Below are 19,236 nucleotides of genomic sequence, written 5' to 3'. Positions count from 1 at the left end.
CCTGGGAGGGGTGGGGGGGGGGTTACTTTAGGGACAGACCTTCCTGTTCCTGTTTGGCGTTTCTGTGTCCGGAGGCGGCGGCTGTGACCCCGCCCCCCCCCCCCCCCCCCCCCCCATCCCTCTGATCTGAAGTCAGAAATAGCAGCGACCCCGGCGTCATGCCACCCTGAGCCAGAGCCCAATTCCTGGAGGGTCTGGCGTTCCTGGCTTGGATCCTCAGGATCCTCAGGATCCAAGCCAGGAGGAAACTTCACCCCCCATCGATGTGACTGGGCTTTTATTTTGAAGTGCTCTGGTTACTGACAGCAGATTATTGAGGTTCTTCATAATTCATCCTGATTTATTTAGCATTATTATTAATGTTATTGTTCTTATTTTGTGGCAGCAGCAAATTATTAATCTCAGATTATTAATCCCAGGGTTTTCAGCTCAATCTGCTGGTTTGGTTTTAATATTCACATTTTTTCAAGCAGCATAATTTACTTGAATGCAGAGCAGAAGGAGCCCAGCAGGGGGCGCTGCCCCTCCAGGAGTGTCCTCTCTGTGTGTCCCCTCCTGGCACCTGTCCACCTCGCCGTGACCTTTGACCCCCAGCTCTGCTCCTATTGCTGCTGGTGTTGGAAAAGCACCAGTTGGAAAGTATTCACGCCTCCAGGTTTTTCCTGACCCATCAGGAAAACTCCGGAGTTCTGGTTCCGACCTGATCACTGTCTGTACCAACCGCTCAGTTTAGCTCTGATCTCAACAATCTGAAGCATTTTGGTGGAGAAAACAAAATCTGAAGGGGGTTGAAAACTTTTCCATGGCATTCTGGCTGATTTACAGGAAGTGATGTCACAAAGGGGTTTGGTAGCAGAGAGGAGTTCAGACCCGGTTCTGGTTCTGTTGGAGAGCCGCTGAGGTCAGTTTGTTGTAACAGTCGGTCCAGTAAACTGGGTCCGGTTCTTCCAGCCAGTTGATGATGAGGACAGAGACTCCAGGTCGTCATGGAGATGATCCTGAATGACCTTTGATGACCTTTAGGCCAGCGCAGACACGTCACCTGTAGCTTTTTAAACTTTATATCCAAATGAAGGTGCAGCACTTCTCTTTATGTTGTTCTTATTTTCACTGTCTGCAGGTTTCTGTGCAGGAGGTGAGGTGGTCGTTCTTCCTCCTAACTTTCTCTGAGCAGCTGACAGCAGCTTCTGTCGGTTTGTTATTCGCGGCACAGAGAAATCCGTCGGCAGCATTTTGGTTTGTTTCAGAGTAAAAGTCTGGAGAAAGAAAAAACATCTTTAACCTCCAGATGCAAGTAGAGATCTGAGTAAGCCGGGTAAGTCTGCTTTAAATGTCTGCAGGGAGCTGGAGGTCAGCTGTCAGGTGGAGGTCAGCTGTCAACTGGAGGTCAGCTGGAGGTCAGCTGTCAGGTGGAGGTCAGCTGCCAGCTGGAGGTCAGCTGTCAACTGGAGGTCAGCTGGAGGTCAGCTGTCAGCTTGAGGTCAGCTGTCAATTGGAGGTCAGATGTCAATTGGAGGTCAGCTGCCAGCTTGAGGTCAGCTGTCAACTGGAGGTCAGCTGCCAGCTGGAGGTGAGCTGTCAATTGGAGGTCAGCTGGAGGTCAGCTGTCAACTGGAGGTCAGCTGTCAACTGGAGGTCAGCTGTAAATTGGAGATCAGCTGTCAATTGGAGGTCAGCTGTCAATTGGAGGTCAGATGCCAATTGGAGGTCAGCTGTCAGCTTGAGGTCAGCTGTCAATTGGAGGTCAGCTGTCAATTGGAGGTCAGATGCCAATTGGAGGTCAGCTGTCAGCTTGAGGTCAGCTGTCAATTGGAGGTCAGATGTCAATTGGAGGTCAGCTGCCAGCTTGAGGTCAGCTGTCAACTGGAGGTCAGCTGCCAGCTCGAGGTCAGATGTCAATTGGAGGTCAGCTGTCAGCTGGAGGTGAGCTGTCAATTGGAGGTCAGCTGGAGGTCAGCTGTCAGCTTGAGGTCAGCTGTCAATTGGAGGTCAGCTGCCAGCTTGAGGTCAGCTGTCAACTGGAGGTCAGCTGTCAGCTGGAGGTGAGCTGTCAATTGGAGGTCAGCTGGAGGTCAGCTGTCAACTGGAGGTCAGCTGTCAACTGGAGGCCAGCTGTAAATTGGAGATCAGCTGTCAATTGGAGGTCAGCTGTCAATTGGAGGTCAGCTGTCAATTGGAGGTCAGCTGTCAACTGGAGGTCAGCTGGAGGTCAGCTGTCAATTGGAGGTCAGCTGTCAATTGGAGGTCAGATGCCAATTGGAGGTCAGCTGGAGGTCAGCTGTTCAATTGGAGGTCAGCTGTCAACCTGAGGTCAGCTGCCAGCTGGAGGTCAGCTGTTCAATTGGAGGTCAGCTGTCAACCTGAGGTCAGCTGCCAGCTGGAGGTCAGCTGTTCAATTGGAGGTCAGCTGTCAACCTGAGGTCAGCTGCCAGCTGGAGGTCAGCTGTCAATTGGAGGTCAGCTGTCAATTGGAGGTCAGCTGTCAACCTGAGGTCAGCTGCCAGCTGGAGGTCAGCTGTCAATTGGAGGTCAGCTGTCAACCTGAGGTCAGCTGCCAGCTGGAGGTCAGAGCTGTGTAGTTGGTCCAGCTGCAGCCTGTTTGTTTCAGTTTCCTGCGCTCAGCTCCCGGTTCTTCCTGTTTTTAATTCCTCACCTTCTGCCTTAGTTCCGATCGTTGAAATGATTGTAAATTAGTTTGAAAACAGATTTCTCCAGTCGTTTGTTTCTGAAATATAACTGAGAAAAATACTATATAACAAATAGTTTTCCTTTTATTTTTGTACGTCTGTGCTGTGCACAGCAGTCAACTGTATCCTGAGATGAAAATAAAAATCGTTTTGTAAAATCTTTTGCAGTGAATTTCTTCCAGGTTTTGTTTCGGTTCACTTTAATAACTACCGTATTTTCAGGATTATAAGGCGCACTCTCAATTATGGCGTCCATTTCTGTATTTAACTCAGCGGATTATCAGACGCAGGCTAAAACATGAGGTCAACAACATGAAAAAGGTAACGGAAACAAAGCAGTAAGTTCAGTTTAACTTTATTCCACTATGTAACAAAACACTCACGTTATTTTTATTCTTCTTCCTCAAATCTTCTTCCTCTGTGTCTGAACTGAACATCCAACATGCCCGGTTCCCCCTCATCGTTGTCGGAGTCGGTCTCGTTTCCAGGTTCAGCTACGATGCGGCTTCAGTGAAGCTCTGCTAACAGTGAGGCAGATCCATCAGCCCAGGCGTCCAGTCCATCCACACCTGGCGGCGTAACTCGCCCGGCGCCCCGTCTCAGTAAACGTGTGTTCAGTCTGGCGTCCATCGCTCCCTCGCCGCTCGCCGCTTCTGTTTGAACGGCCTGTTTACACCGATGTCCAGCGGTTGGAGTTTTTTGTTAATCTTCCCGGAATGACGGCAAACATTAGTTTGCTTCACTTCCTTTTCCACATTAGCAGTGAATGGGCGGCGGCGTGGAGTCGCAGATGAAGAGAGACGGTGATGGAGGAAGAACCTGTCTGGTTTTTACCGAGGCTGCAGAACTCGGACAACAATCCTCTGATCGGTTTATCACTGTCAGTGTCCTACTGTACACTTTACGTCCCTGTATCAGGGACAGATTTTGGAATTCAGTGCCCACATCAGGAGCACCGGATTATAAGGCGCACTGCTGATTTTTGAGAACATTTAAGGCTTTTAGGTGGGTCTTATAGTCCGGAAAATACGGTAATTTTTGGATCTGAGGAGAAAGTAAAGGTGAGCGTGGGGCGCCCTCTGCTGGTCACAGGACGGAAGCTCATTGTTCAGCTTACAGCAACAAGTGGCATCACCAGCATTGTGTCAAGACACAGATTGATGAATGTGTTATTTATGAATGATGCTTGCAGTCTGACCCTCTGTTGTGACATAATGAATGCATAAGGTCAAAGTGCAGTGACCCCAGGTGAGGAAGGTCATCAGGTTCAGATGTCCCTTAAAAGCATGCCTGAAGTGAAGATGTTGGATGTTAATGTGTTGTTCAGGGCCGTGCAGAGACACTAAAGGGGCAGGTGCTCAAAAAAAACGGCCCATCTAACCGCATTATAGGACAGAATATTAAAGCCACTCAGCTTTCAGAGTTTAATAAATGATAAATTACAAAATTGTGAGAGATACAATCAAAGCTAAGGAACATCTCTATATAGAGCATAACACTGCATATGTAAGATATTTTATTAGTCATTTCTTTCTGCCTTTTGTTATAGTAAAGTAATATTCAAACCCACAATTTAGCAAGATATTGAAATCAGAGCTGGACCACCAGACATATTTAGTCTTTACAGAATTACACTATTAAAATATAAACTGGGGCTCAAAGCCACCTTTTAGTGACTGTAATCTATAAAACAAAGTTCTGCCTGTTTGCTGAGTGGAGATGAAGACGGTCCATTCAGGACAGCAGAGCTGCAGCAAACTTTAACTGCAGAAAAAAACAAAAGCAAAAATTTAATTGTTAATGTCACCATGAGAAAAGCTACTGAGTTTTACTTAAAAAAAAAAATCTTAAAAAATGTAAATCCCACATTTTTGACTCATGAAGTTAACTTTCTTTTTTGTAAAACAAACTTATTTGCGCTTGTCAGAAATATTTTCTTGTTATTCTAAGTTTTTGTTTGTGACTCAAAGTTTTGCTTGTGATTCTCACATGATGTGATCAGGACCTAAAATCACAACAACAGATTTATGATGTGTGCAAATAAATGTTTATGTTTGGTAAAAATGAGTTATTTAATTTAAAAAAACGTTTTTTAAACAAAACTTTTTGATTTCAAAAAGGAATCATTACAATTCCAAAAGTTTTGATTACAATTTTATTTTACTTAACTGAGTTAGTTAGTTTTTTTTCCATTGATTAATTGGGAAACAAATTGAACTTCATCCTCTGCGAACCAGAAACTAAACTTAAAGTCTGATTGAGTTTTTTCCCTTCATTAATTACATACATTATATCTATCATGGTAATTCAGGGTGAGTTATTTTTAATTCTAAATGAATATCCTTGTTGGACTTTTATTTAAGTGTTATTCTCCTTCAAGATACATTTACCTAACGCCAGAATAAATGAAATGTACATTATGCAGCAAAGGAAGTTAGAAGATCTGACATATATCCATGAAGATGATCGGTTTTGGACGGGCGATGTGCCCTTATTGCATAATAAATACTAAAGAATGACTGATATCATTAAAGATACAGGGAAGAAGCTTTTAGTTATTTAGCGTTGCTAGCAAAGTCATTAGCTAGCAGCTAGCTAATAGCACAACAACAACAGCCTAATGTCTGTATGATAAAAATTCATGTTTAAGGTCAGAAATCATCAACTTCCACCCAATATACAAAAACAGTTTTGTGACAGAGAGGAGGTTATAATTTAGGAGGTGAAGGACATTTAAAAAACAACCAGGAAACGTTTCTGTTTATCGGTGTGTGGAAATGATAAATATAAAAATATAAATCAGCTTAAAAAACTGTTTAAAAAGGACCTTATTGGGAAACACGTTCTATAAGATGAGTGTTTTAAGGTCCATAAAGACTACTGGTGATATAAAAAAATGTTTAAATAATTGCACATCTAAAGATGAGAATGTGAGATTTAAATATCTTGTAAGGTGTAAATAATTTATCTTTTTGGTGTTTCGACATTTAACTGATTATAAGTTTATGGGGCAGGACATCATAACATCTTGTATCTTCTACCTGCTCCTTTTCAAACAGATAATATAAAATAGCATTTCACTTAAGAGTGATAACTTGTTTTAATTTTAATTTTCTTTTTCTTGATTTTACTTTTGTCTGATTGAAATAAATAAATAAATAAATAATTCACTGGGGATTAAACTTTGCTCCGGATCATTTTACAAGCTGTGAGAGTCAAAGTGTTTTCCAGCCTCGATGAGGTCAGAAGGTCACCGACAGCTGCAGCTCCGTTGTGTAACGGCGGAAGTTTGTACAGTTAATTAATAAGCAGGGATGAATCATTGATGCTGTGACTCAGCATGGGCCGATGGTTCGGGATGTTCGCCACAGGTTCTGGTTCTGACCCGGCTGCTTCCAGAGCAGAATTTCTCTAAGTTTCAACTCATTTCATGCTATAATGGATTCATCTCGTTTTGACGCAGAAAAGTCCTAGAAAACAAGTGAATGCTGTAAAGTGAATAAATGCCGGTCGGCTGGCGGTGCGGCCGCCTGCAGCTGCGGCTCGGAGGCATTTTGGTAAATCAGTTAGCCGGTTTATTGACCCTCTGTTTAAATAAGCCTGTTGGACTTTCTCCTCCTCCAGAAGCTGCCCTCTCACCATCCCGAACATTGGAGCTGTTGGACAGGAGCCCTCGCCGCTGACCATGCAGCCGGTTCCCCTCGCCCTCTTCCTGATTGTGCTGCATGTTTGTGGCAGAGCGGAGAGCAGAGCGAAGCCGCGGCGGCCGCAGGCGGGCGGCGCGGAGGCCGCGGCTCCCGCCGGTCCGGGACGCCTCCGCCTGGACCTGAGGCCGAACGCTCCTCACCTGGGTGAGTCTGATCCGGACTCCACGATCGTCTTCATCACCGCCAGGATCACAAACGGCTCCCGGCGGATCCAAACTGAGGCGTCTTCAGGGTTCACAACATTTTACTCCACAAAATGTTCAGTTTTCCTGCAACATGTTTGGAAAAACAAACATTTTTCACTATTTCAGACAAACCGTAATCTTTCTGAAGGGATTCCAGATTCTGTTGATTATTGTCATGACTTCTAAATAAACAATATTCCTGGTAATTAAAAGTAATTTTTCTGAATTATTTGCTGTTATTGAACCATTTTTCAGTCGTTCTGCCGGTACCTGCAGCACCCGACAGCTGGGTGCTGATCTTTGACTTGAGACGGAGACGCTTCCTGTGTGTGGACCTAAAGGGACAAGGCTACAAGTCTGTGAGTATCTTCCAGATCCACCTTAACAGATCCACCTTAACAGATCCACCTTAACAGATCCACCTTAACAGATCCACCTTAACAGAGCAGATCTCAGTAAACGTTTCTGTTTGTCTCCATGACAGAGACAGAAGGACAGAGGACACTGTCTCTTCCGACATATTTGGTTCCGGCGGGCTGAGCGACATGACCCGTTTTCCTCTGTGAGCAGGAGCTGGCTGGTCAAACTGGGGGTTGGCGGGCCAGGAGCGGTCCGTGGGGGGCCACCGGACGGCCGGTCAGTGAAGAGGCAGAGAAGGAGCGAGGAGGTGAATCCGTCCGATCCTCTGAGGACAGAGTCCCATCCGTCTCCTCCTGTGAAGGATGTGGAGCCAAACCAGGCGGGCGCCGTTTCCAAGGAAACCATCACTTCCTGTGACGATCCCCTGCGGGTGCTGAGGCCCAACGGACACGGCAGTCCAGTCAAGACGAACATCGCAGAGCGAGCAGAGCAGGAGTGACGTCCTGCAGCTGCTGGTTGTCAAGAAGCAAAGAAAAAAAAGGCTGACGCTGCAGAGCAACGGGCAACACTAGATCTGTCCCAAGTGGGACCAAATGGGAGCAAACAGGATCAAATGGGACCAAGTGGGACCAAATGGGATCAAGTGGGACCAAATGGGACCAAGTGGGACCAAATGGGATCAAGTGGGACCAAATGGGACCAAGTGGGACCAAATGGGATCAAGTGGGACCAAGTGGGACCAAATGGGATCAAGTGGGATCAAATGGGACCAAACGGGATCAAATGGGGCCAAACGGGATCAAATGGGACCAAACGGGATCAAATGGGGCCAAACGGGATCAAATGGGACCAAGTGGGACCAAATGGGATCAAGTGGGACCAAATGGGACCAAGTGGGACCAAATGGGACCAAATGGGATCAAGTGGGATCAAATGGGACCAAATGGGATCAAATGGGACCAAGTGGGATCAAATGAGACCAAGTGGGACCAAATGGGACCAAGTGGGACCAAATGGGATCAAATGGGACCAAGTGGGATCAAATGAGACCAAGTGGGATCAAATGGGACCAAGTGGGACCAAATGGGATCAAATGGGATCAAATGGGACCAAATGAGACCAAATGGGATCAAATGAGACCAAGTGGGATCAAATGGGACCAAATGGGACCAAGTGGGATCAAATGGGATCAAATGGGACCAAATGGGATCGAATGAGACCAAATGGGACCAAGTGGGACCAAATGGGACCAAGTGGGACCAAATGGGACCAAGTGGAACCAAGTGGGATCAAATGGGATCAAATGGGACCAAATGGGATCAAATGAGACCAAGTGGGACCAAATGGGATCAAATGAGACCAAATAGGATCAAATGAGACCAAATGGGACCAAGTGGGATCAAGTGGGACCAAATGGGACCAAGTGGGACCAAATGGGATCAAGTGGAACCAAATAGGATCAAATGAGACCAAATGGGACCAAGTGGGATCAAATGGGATCAAATGGGATCAAATGGGACCAAGTGGGACCAGCTTCCTGTCTGCTGCTCTGCGCTCCAATCAGACGCTCTCTGAGGTCTCATCTGATCACTGCGGTTCCAGCGCCTCTGTTTGAACAGCAGATGAGGGATAAGCTGCTCCTGCTGACCTTTAACCTCTGTGGTCTGTTAAATTTTAATCCCTGAGCCAGATGAGGCAACGCTTTCTACACATATATTCAAAAACTCTAAATATTCTGAGTGAAATGCTAAAAACGAGTCATGACTGATGGAACAGGAAGGAGAAATGATCTGGTGCTGGACACCAACAGTCTCAGCAATGAAGATATTTATTTATTGAAATGTTAACATAACTTCTTTTATTGTGTGATGTTTTTTATTTATATATTTCTGATAGAAAATAAAAAGTAGAAAAAATGCATGAAACCAGAAAAGTTCTTTAGCTTCTTTAATCAGAACAGGGAGACGAGCGGATCGCTGCGGGAGTTTCACCTTCCTGTTCGCCTCCACACGCCGTTCGCCGCTGATAATATTTTAGCTGAGCTGCTCCTGAAAAGCTGCAGATTGTACAGTTTACAACAAGTATTGACCCCCTTGAATGTTTTACCCTTTTATTGCTTTTACAAATCAATCATAATCAACTAAATTATGTTGTTTTGACAAAAGAAAATGTACAAAAATCCTTTAAAGTGAACAAATGTTCCTTTCCAGGCCTTCATCTGAACCCTCCAGTCGTGGTCTACTTCCTGGTTCTTGTAGCTCCTCAGATTCCTCTTTGACCTCTGACCCCAGGTTCATCTGGGAGCAACTCGTTTTGGCGTCGTCTCTTTAAATGCAAATGAGGTAGTTCAGACCCCGCCCCTTGCTGTTCGGCCATTTTTGTAGTTTGATAGCAGAGATGGATTCTCTGACGGTGCAGAAACGTTTCTGACCAGCAGTCGACTCGACCATCCAGCCTGACATGCTGGAGCCAGAAAACGACTCAACGTGAACGAACACGTCTGGAGAACCTCAGCATGGTTAGCGGGTTAGCTAAGGCTAGCGCCAAGAACGCACTGAACTCATCTGGGTCATGTGTTCCCCAGGACAAAAGCTAAGCCAGCTGTTCACCTAATAACTTTTCAAAACTCGGAGTAAGGTTCTGTTCTCTAGCTAGCAGCTAGCACACAGCTAGCACACAGATAGCACACAGCTAGCACACAGCGCTAACATTAGCAGAAGGTTAAAAACAAAATTATCAACACAACTAATTCATGTCTATGATGGTTTGTTGTCATCTTAGCGTTATGAGCAGCTTAGCGTTTTGCTGTGGTCGTTTCCAGACAGGAGGAACCGAGTCTTGATGCTAACGGAGGTAGCTGAAGCTTTTGTCCTTGAGGAGCTTCATGCTAGCAAAGAGGAGTTTGATGTGGAAATATTTCCCATGAAATCAAATGTAACCAGACTGACGGGGTGTGATGAGCTGTGTGTGTTAATACACCCAACAACCCTCAGTCGTTTGTATTTCTCACATTACTGTGAGAAATAAAAATGGCGGATTCCTGAACCCGATTAGCTGAAGGTCCATGACTTTGTGCAGCCCAGTGGTAAACTGAGGTTATGGTAATTACTGTATGTTTAGGTTAATAGAAATCTTACGTGGTTCAAAACAAGATACAAGTATATTAAAAGTAAATTCTTATTTACTCAAGTATACATTGATGACAACTAAGTGTTCAGTATCCTTCTTTCTGAAAGGACTACATTGGTATTTTCCTTCACCTTAATAGTTGAATAATATAAAGGTAACTATTGAGTAATTACCTTACTTGGTGATTAAAACTATCGTTTGTAAGTCAGCTATTGTGAAAATATTGTAAGTGAAAGAAGGATTAGTGTGATGTAAGCTGCAGTGCGCGTTTTTCTGGTCTCACCATTTTATGGACTTTACCAAGCTCCGCCCTCTGAAGTCCCACGTGGCTGCATGTCTCACAAACAAAGCCACGCGGAGCTTAGCTTCTATGTAAACATGGCGCCTTTCGTTTCGACTGACTCTCTGCAGAGTATTCCTGAGGCAATTAGTTTAGCATTTCTGTCGGATTTTCAAAAAATATCAGCCACGACAAGGGAACCAACAAGTTCATGTCGTCTTTTCTGGACGACATCAAGATGTTTTAGCCACGCGATGCCTCTAACATTGTGGCGTTGCAGATAAATGCTACCAGTCGATGAGGAAAACAGCAGATCCTCAGACCCTCAGCATAAATATAGCTGTGGACAAGATCACTGATGGCTGTTGTTCTTGCTAGGCTGGGTGAGTCGGACATTCATGGTTTAAAGGGTTCGAATGTGTCTATGACGATCAGGATACCTGACATCGCCTGTACAGATACCCCACTGATGGAAAACCTTTTTTCTTTCGAGTCCTGACGCAAAAACTTTCTGTCGGTCTGCTGGTCCACAATGTACATTAGCATGAGATTGTGAGCCAGTAACCCACGTGATAGCTGCGCTGTGACGTAAAATGGGCATTGGGGGTGGGGGGGGGGGGGGGGCGCACTTTTTCCGTCTATAATCAGACATTTAAGCGACTTGAAACCGTTCCTCCCTCCCTGGCCCCCGTCCGGCCGGTTCGGGGGGCAGCCGCTCCCCCAGCCGCCCTATAGCTCCGCCCCTGGTTCCCAGTATAAGAAATAAATGTTTTATTCTTTCACTTTTTGTTGTAAATATCTCAATCTGAGGTATTAGTGTATTAATGTAGCTTTTGTAATGAAATAAACATAATTTACTCTTAGAATTATTTTCTCTCTCTGCTGTCAATAGTTGACAAACTGTAAATATTTATTCTCTGGATAAAAGTAAGAAAAATATGTAGTTTAATGTTTGACAATGACTGATTTATAAATCTAAAGTAATTTCAATCTGGAGAGACTCAGACGGACAAAAGGGAACAATTAAAAGATTTAATGACAGGAATGAACAACAGTTCTTTGGCGCTCGGACCCCAGCAGCTAATTTGAGCTGAGATTTGATGTGAACTCGATGAACATCCCGATAACTGATTAGGGATGCTCTCTCTCCCCCGGGGCCCAACTGGTGGTGGTCGGGAAAGGGGCCATCTTAGAGCCGAAGGATGTGGGTGGAGAAGGGGAGGTGGTGGGTTGAACGCAGCTGGGAATCAGCTGACGGCCTGGGTGTGGATCCTTTATGCAGAGCCTGATTGCTGATTGTCAGCGCCGGGTGAGGACCAGCGCTGAGGTCAGAGATGAGCATGATGTCGATGGGCGAACGAAGGGGGCGGAGTCTTCCAGCTTGAACTTTCGCTAAAGCTCCATTTCTCAATAACGTATAAAAAATAAATGCAGGAAAATTATTAGTTTCTTGTCTTGAAATGTTAAATGTACGTTAAATTATGGACTCATGTAAATATATTCTTTAATAAAACTGTAAAAGTGTCTGTTCATCAGTTTCAATATAAAATGATCAGAATAATTTATATCAAATAAAACATTGAGCTCTTTATTCAGAAATGCCCCAAAACTATTAAATAATCACATCAAAAGTTAGAAACTGTCTTTAGTCATTTCTCTGATTGCCAAATATATTAATGTGTGAGAAAATGTGTCAATGGCAGAAATTAACTTAAAATACTTTATAGAACGGCACTTTATAAAGTTCGGTCCATTTACCTGCATTAGCTACTGGCAGAGATGCCACATTCAATATGGCCGACGCTGTTACGTATCGCAGCAACGGGCCGGCCCGCTCCATGACCTTTGACCCATCCCATGACCTTAGACCCGCTCCATGACCTTTGACCCGCCCCATGACCTTTGACCCGCCCCATGACCTGTGACCCGCTCCATGACCTTTGACCCACTCCAGGAGGTGTCTGCGTGTTCATGTCTGAGGTCGTGAGCAGAACTGACGGAGCTTCATTTCTTCAGGACGATACACCAGCTTGCTGCTCCAGTTTCAGGGATTTGTGCCCATTAATAGTTTAGCTGTTCTGCCTGATGTGAACAAGATATGTAGTTTTAGTTTTTTCCCTAAATCTTAAAGTTTTACATCTTACAGCTCAGCTGGTGATCACAGTGACGATTCCCTGTCGTCTCAGTTAATAAAGTGAAGCTGAATCATTTCGCCTGAAATTCTGTTTCTCCGGGTCAAACTAGGTCAGTGGTACCTGATCGATGGTAAAAATAGATTCAGGCAAACAACATCTACTCTCCACAGATCTGGACCAGCACAGACAAATCATTTACAGCAGATGTTTGATGTTTCTTTGAATGGGTTGATTAATATTTTACTCATTTTTATTGAATTTTTCTGAACGTTTTACACCTGAAATATAAGTTAGTTAGTTAGTTAGTTAAACTTTATTGTCATATTGCATACACAAGGTGAATACAAAACGAAATTTCGTTGCATACAGCTCAAGACAGTAAATATGTATCTAAATATAGAAAATATAGAGTGAAGGAATAACAGTAAAAGAGTTCTTTGTTCTATGCAAGAGGCAGATATAATGTGGAGACCAGATTTTCAAGTGCAATACGGTTGGGAGTTCAGCAGTCTAATGGCAAGTGGAAAAAAGCTGTTTCGGAACCTGGATGTCCTGCACCGGATGCTTCGAAACCTCTTTCCAGAGGGCAGCAGGGAGAACCATCCATGCTGTGGGTGTGAAGGGTCTCTGACGATGTTTCGACCTCGGGACACGCAGCGCCGGGATGAAATGAATAAATGATGAGTTTCAGGGGAAAATCAGGAAACAAAACATTTTCTACAGATCAGAGTGTCCACAGGACAGGCTGCACAGGTCACACACACACACACACACACACACACACACACACACACACACACACACACACACACACACTCACACACACACACACACACACACACACTCACACACACACACACACACACACACACTCACACACACACACACACACACACACACACACACACACACACACACACACACACACACACACACACACTCACACACACACACACACACACACACTCACACACACACACTCTCACACACACACACTCACACACACACACACACACACACACACTCACACACACACACACACACACACACACACACACACTCTCACACACACACACACACACACTCTCACACACACACACACACACACTCTCACACACACACTCTCACACACACACACACACACACACACACACTCTCACACACACACACACACACTCTCACACACACACACACACAGGCACACATTGGCTGCTGACTGAGCTGTTCAGTCACCGATTCCCAAAAAGAGCAAAAACTTTCCACTTCATTATAGAAAGAAAAGTTGAACCAAAACTATTTTACGTCGCAGTTTGTCTGGATTTATGAAGCTAATAAAATACATACAATAACTTGTAATCAGCTGCAGAGTTTAATGCATAAATAAATACAGCAGACATTCATTTCTGCAGATTATAAAATACTAAACCAACAAAAATTCAGATTTTCAACCTGGACTTTGAGAACATTTAATAAAAAAGGAAAATTCTGTCAATTTATTTTCACCCATTGATTAAAAATAATGATCAAATATTTATATTTGTGTTTTATGTCTTTTTGTTGAGCCTGTTGATGATAAAACTAAACATTGTGCCATCATCATCATCATCATCATCATCATCATCATCATCATCATCATCATCATCATCATCATCATCAGGGTTTCCTTCACTAAAATAAACTCATTAATAAATCATGAGCAGGTTATTCGTCCTGCTTTGCAGCCCCCTCCCTCCCCGCCCCCCTCCCTCCCCGCCCCCCCTCACCCCCCTGCCCCCCCACCCTGTGAATGAACACACAGCGCATGCCTGACACCACAAAGCGCGCCCCCTGCTGGACCACCGTCAGGTTGAACCTGCTGATCCCCGCGTTGGGGCTCAGCGACAACATGCGCTTCCTGTCGCAGCCTGCAGGGGCGCTGCACCGCAGCTCCTCCACGAAGTAACGCACCGCCACGCACATGTAGGCGCCGTGGGAGACAACCAGCGCGTGGGCGTGGAGGGCCCCCATGCCGTCATCAGGCCCCCCCTCAGCAGAGGAGACATCAGCGCCCCCTGCAGGCCAGTGTTCTGCCCCGATCTGCTGCAGCATTTTCTCCATGAACTGCTGGACCCGCAGCTTCACCTGGAGGAGCCAAAATCTGGATTATTCATCCTGTCATCAGAGGAAAATGGGGATTTTTTCACTCATGTTTTCACCCTGTTATTCATTCATTTATAAATGTCAGGTTGAAACTAAATATTTAAGCTAAATATTCAGTTTGAAGCTACTTAGTGTAACCTCGATAATCGTGATCATTCAGTATAAATCAGTTGTGTGTGTGTGTGTGTGTGTGTGTGTGTGTGTGTGGGGGGGGGGTGGCCCTCAGATGAGGCTTCAATCTTGCAGCGTCCTGCTGTGTGTGGCGTGTTGAAAATGCCGGATGTCTCCGCCAGTTCACCGCAGCCTGAGGGGTTTTCCCTGACCAGGAGCCAATCAGAAAGCGCGGTGACGTCAGGACGGAGGGGAATCCCAAACAGCGGACACGAGAGTCCGGTGAACATCGGAGATGATATGTGGAAACGTTTATTATTATATGTAAAGGTTATTATTATATATGTTTATTATATGTGGTTATGTTTATTCAGTTAAAAATGTTAACTATATAAAAACACAGTGTGGTGGGATGGTGCTCCACCCACTCTGTGCACCGGGCAACGGTGATAGGTGGGCGGGGCGAACGGCTTTGCAGTCTGGCGGGCACCTTTACAGGGTGCGTCTTTGTTTCTCCCACTGTTGCTACAATCAGCGGCTACATGTCGGCTTGTGGGTTTGATCGACTCGTCTGAGATCGTAAGTGGCGGTTTTGCTATCCGTGACTGAGATCATGGTTGGTTTTTGGTGCTACACCTGTCGTGCTTTCTGCAGTGTTGCTCTGATGGCGTTGCCAGCGGCAGCTGGAGGTTGCTGTGACGTGCGGCTTCCGTCTGGTCCTCACCTGCTGACCCGCTTCCTCCCGGGTTAGGCTGTGTTTCCACCCCTGGGTAAGCTACCTGCTATTTAGCTTTTGATTTGTTTTATCTGGGTCCACCGTTAATGAGTTTTCTGTTTCAGGCACCTGATTGTTTGGAGCTGCAGCGGTTTGGACGCTCTGCTGTCTTGTCTTGCCATTGTTTGTTTGGGCCGCTCTCCACTGAACCCGTTGCGGATTGGGCCGGCTGTGTGGGCGGGGCGTTACTCCTCTGGCCCCATAGAAGAGCATTTGGAACTGAATGACATCGATTTGTTCCATTGTTTTTCTTTGTTTTGTGATTGAAGTGATTGTGTTGGTTCCCTTGTCGTGGCTGACATTTTTTGAAAATCCGGCAGAAATGCTAAACCAATCGACTCAGAAATACTCTGCAGAGAGTCGGTCCAAACGAAAGTTTCTATGTCTAAACATGGCATTTAAGTCCCGCGAGGCTTTGTTTGTGAGCAATGCAGTCATGTAGGACTGTCGAGGGGCGTTTCTGGACAGAGCTTGGTGAGGTCCATTTCTTTAGCGGCCCGGTACCAATTAGTCCATGGACCGGTACCGGTCCGCAGCCCGGTGGTTGGGGACCACTGGTCTAGATGATCTGGAAAATGAGTTAGAAATGACACACACACCACCTTAATCTGTTTAATGGAGCCCATGACGTCACAACAGACCGACCCCCCCTCCACCCCCCTCCCTCCCGCTGTATTTGGATAAAGAACCTCTGGCTGTCTGCTGCCACCTGGTGGCCAGTCGGTGAATGACTAACAGATTCCTGACCTGATCTGGAGTCTCGCCCTCCGGAGGGGTGAAACCCGGAAACGGTTCCCCCGCCGCCCTGGCCATCTGCCTGAGGTCCTCAACCCGTCCGCCTTCTGCGACCCCAAAACTCTGGGAAATAACGAGGCATTACAGAAAAAACTTTAGCATTTTTCAACTAAACCTTTTATCTGGAGAACCTATTTCCATCAGAAATCACCTACTCTCTCTTTCAGCAAAGGGTCACACACCATCTGGAGCCGCAGACAGCTGCTGTTCTGCTGCATGATCTTCTCAGCAGTCTGCAGGTCAAACCAAACCAAAGCAGATAATAACAATAATCCTGATGATGATGAAACATCAGCGCCTTTTATTGGATCAGAAACATGTTGAGGTTTGATGGTTGTCTCCTCTGATCACAGAACCTTCAACATGCCTGCTGTGATTCCCGCAGGGCTGTGGACTCTGCTACTGACTTGGTGCCTTCATTTTATTTACAAGTATCAGAGTAAAGGGGCTGAAAGGAGTTTTATGCTATATATTTCAAGTGAGAATCTTGAAGGGGTACGAATACTTCTGGAGCGAACTGTAGACTCAAACCTTCAGTGTAAACAAGCCTCCGGCCACCAGGAGGCAGCAGTGCTCAAACCAATCAACAGGCTGCCAGTTGAATCCAGCAGAAGAAGAAGCCCACAGAAGTTTGTGACAAACAAAATGGCGGCACAATAATCAAGTAGAATGAAGATGAAATATTACCAGAAGGAAGATGCAAAATTACAAGAAAAAAATATTTTGTTGATAAAATCCTTGAGCTGTTCAGTTCATGAACTCGGTCGTTTTCTTAATGCGCTGCTGAAGTTTTAGTGGTAACATTTTATTTGAAGGGATGTGAATAAGACTGACATCTGTCAGAAACATGAATAAGTTTTTATGAATGTTGTCATTCTGTAAATGACACTTTAATGCAAACTTGGCATTTTTAATAGACTTTCAATGCAACTTTGCATTAAAAGTGTCATTATTTACCAAATGACACTTCATGACAACAGTCAAACATTCATAAAAACTTATTCATGTTTCTGACGGATGTCAGTCTTATTCACATCCCTTCAAATAAAATGTTACCGTTTTAGAATAATACCAAATATAACTGAGCAGATTTTATTGTCATTCAACTGTACATGTAAAAATGTACAAATTGAAATACATTTTGTTGCAAGGCTCCAATAATAAAAAGTAATAATGAAAGGATCAGCATAAATATAATAAAAAATGGAACTAATGTGAGTTTATCCTCCTCATGGCAGGAGGGATGAAGCAGCAGGGAGAACTGACCGGGTCCTGGACCGGGAAGCGAACTGACCGGGTCCTGGACCGGGAAGCTAACTGACCGGGTCCTGGACCGGGAAGCGAACTGACCGGGTCCTGGACCGGGAAGCTAACTGACCGGGTCCTGGACCGGGAAGCTAACTGACCGGGTCCTGGACCGGGAAGCTAACTGACCGGGTCCTGGACCGGGAAGCTCCGTCCAGTGATTCTCTGCTGTCCAGTCAGAGTTGGATGATCCAAACCAGGCAGAGATGCTGCTGGTCAGTTTGTTCTCTGCTGTCCCGCTGCAGGAAGCGGGCAGGACGGCAGGAGGAGGTTTGTTCTTCTCATCCGACGTAAAAACTGCAGATGTTGCTGAGTTTTCTTCATCAGAGGAACCGGGTCACGGTACCAGTAATCTGTCAATGTAGTCCTTATACACATTTACATTTAATCTGGTAATGATGAAAAACTTGTTTGGCCCAGATTGTGGTAAAGTGACTGGCAGCAGAAAAGACCAGAAATGTGAAAACATGCGTGATGGGAATAACAAAGAACCAGCACATAAAGTTCTGCTGCAGTTCGGGTCGGACCTGCTGCGCGCGCCGCATGTCGCTGCTGAACACGTTGCTGAAGCCGACGTCTCTGAGGTCAGAGCCTGCAGCCGCAGCCTGCTGCCGACCCGTCTCTGACAGGGACGAGTCCACGGCCTGGCCTGGGAAATGGACCAGAACCAGAGGAATCAGAACCGGAGGAACCGGAACCAGAGGAACCAGAACCAGAGGAAATCATTAACATGCTGCAGATCTTCCTCCTACCTTGTAACAGTCCTGCCTTGTTGTACTCCGTCTCTCCGCTGCACAGAACAGAAGATTGATGGGAATTATCATCCATCCATCCATCCATCCATCCATCCATCCATCCATCCATCCATCCATCCATCCATCCATCCATCCATCCATCCATCCATCCATCCATCCATCCATCCATCACCCCCCCTCCTCTGACTGAGTATAAATAACAGTAAAGTCGTGTTGATTCTGCCACCTTGTGGTTAGTGTGCGCTACTGCCGTGTTCACTGGACTGACCATTAAAACCAGTATTATGAACTGGGAAGCAGTAAAATTTGTTTCTCCAGTGACCTGGAGCGTTACCATGACTACCAAACACCTGCTGCAACCAGCTGCAGCCCGTCCACACACACGCACACACACGCACGCGCGCGCGCACACACACACACGCACGCGCGCGCGCGCACACACACACACACACACACAGAGCAGGTCACCTACTGCCGAACCAGGGTGAGTCCGACCCGCAGCGCCTTCATCCTGCAGCCGCTCCGGTGCAGGGGACAGGGCGTCCTACCAGAGGACAGTCTGTCCACGTCCAGCCTCTGCGTGAACTCTGACCCCTTCAAACCGGAGCAGCGCCCGGCTGTGACGTGGAGCAACATGACGCACGCCTTCCAAAATAAAACTCTGAAATTGAGGCAGACATTTAAAGATTTATTCTGGTTCTGGTGCATTTCCTAAACAATCAAACTATAAAACATGTTTTAAAACCTGCAGAAAGGAACAAAAAGTTCATTCCTCTGAACCAAAGATTCATTTCATACGAATAAAACGTTCATGAACTGTCTGACGTCCTCGACTTCAGCCTCTGTTGTCTAATGTAAAACTCCCAGTTGGGT

General features: G+C 45.7%; 3 protein-coding genes across 29 annotated transcripts; 2 read left to right on the top strand and 1 right to left on the bottom strand.

Moving 5' to 3' along the window:
• The first annotated feature begins 45 nt into the window (after nt 1-45).
• On the top strand, nt 46-2,847 carry LOC145552057 (uncharacterized). 27 transcript variants are annotated; one of them, XM_081608435.1, is made up of 6 exons: nt 92-1,534; nt 1,672-1,833; nt 1,906-1,941; nt 2,007-2,179; nt 2,245-2,328; nt 2,403-2,847. In XM_081608435.1, exons 1-6 carry the CDS (start codon nt 1,331-1,333, stop codon nt 2,692-2,694), a joined length of 951 nt encoding a protein of 316 aa, XP_081464561.1. In that variant the 5' UTR covers nt 92-1,330; the 3' UTR covers nt 2,695-2,847. The 27 variants fall into 27 exon arrangements, 21 of the variants coding, with proteins under 21 accessions (XP_081464561.1, XP_081464554.1, XP_081464557.1 ...); XM_081608428.1 differs by having other exon boundaries at nt 1,672-1,887; nt 1,924-1,941; XM_081608431.1 differs by lacking the exon at nt 1,906-1,941 and adding an exon at nt 1,953-1,988 and having other exon boundaries at nt 1,672-1,905; nt 2,061-2,179.
• Nucleotides 2,848-5,814: 2,967 nt separating this feature from the next.
• On the top strand, nt 5,815-9,801 carry LOC103466849 (uncharacterized). The gene is made up of 3 exons (XM_081608447.1): nt 5,815-6,538; nt 6,835-6,938; nt 7,064-9,801. The coding sequence occupies exons 1-3, from the start codon at nt 6,373-6,375 to the stop codon at nt 7,436-7,438; spliced, it is 645 nt and encodes a 214-aa protein (XP_081464573.1). The 5' UTR covers nt 5,815-6,372; the 3' UTR covers nt 7,439-9,801.
• Nucleotides 9,802-14,184: 4,383 nt separating this feature from the next.
• LOC103466848 (putative fructose-2,6-bisphosphatase TIGAR A) lies at nt 14,185-19,014 on the bottom strand. Its single transcript, XM_081608506.1, has 6 exons — nt 18,836-19,014; nt 18,361-18,398; nt 18,136-18,257; nt 16,459-16,536; nt 16,256-16,366; nt 14,185-14,604 (listed from the first exon to the last, which is right to left on the bottom strand). The coding sequence occupies exons 1-6, from the start codon at nt 18,997-18,999 to the stop codon at nt 14,185-14,187; spliced, it is 933 nt and encodes a 310-aa protein (XP_081464632.1). The 5' UTR covers nt 19,000-19,014.
• Nucleotides 19,015-19,236: the final 222 nt, after the last annotated feature.

The sequence above is a fragment of the Poecilia reticulata genome, chromosome 6 (genome assembly GCF_904066995.2).
Source record: "Poecilia reticulata chromosome 6, P_reticulata-male-v2, whole genome shotgun sequence".
NCBI lineage: Eukaryota > Metazoa > Chordata > Actinopteri > Cyprinodontiformes > Poeciliidae > Poecilia > Poecilia reticulata.
Note: the sequence above shows the minus strand (reverse complement) of the source record. Positions and strands in the feature narration are given on the sequence as shown.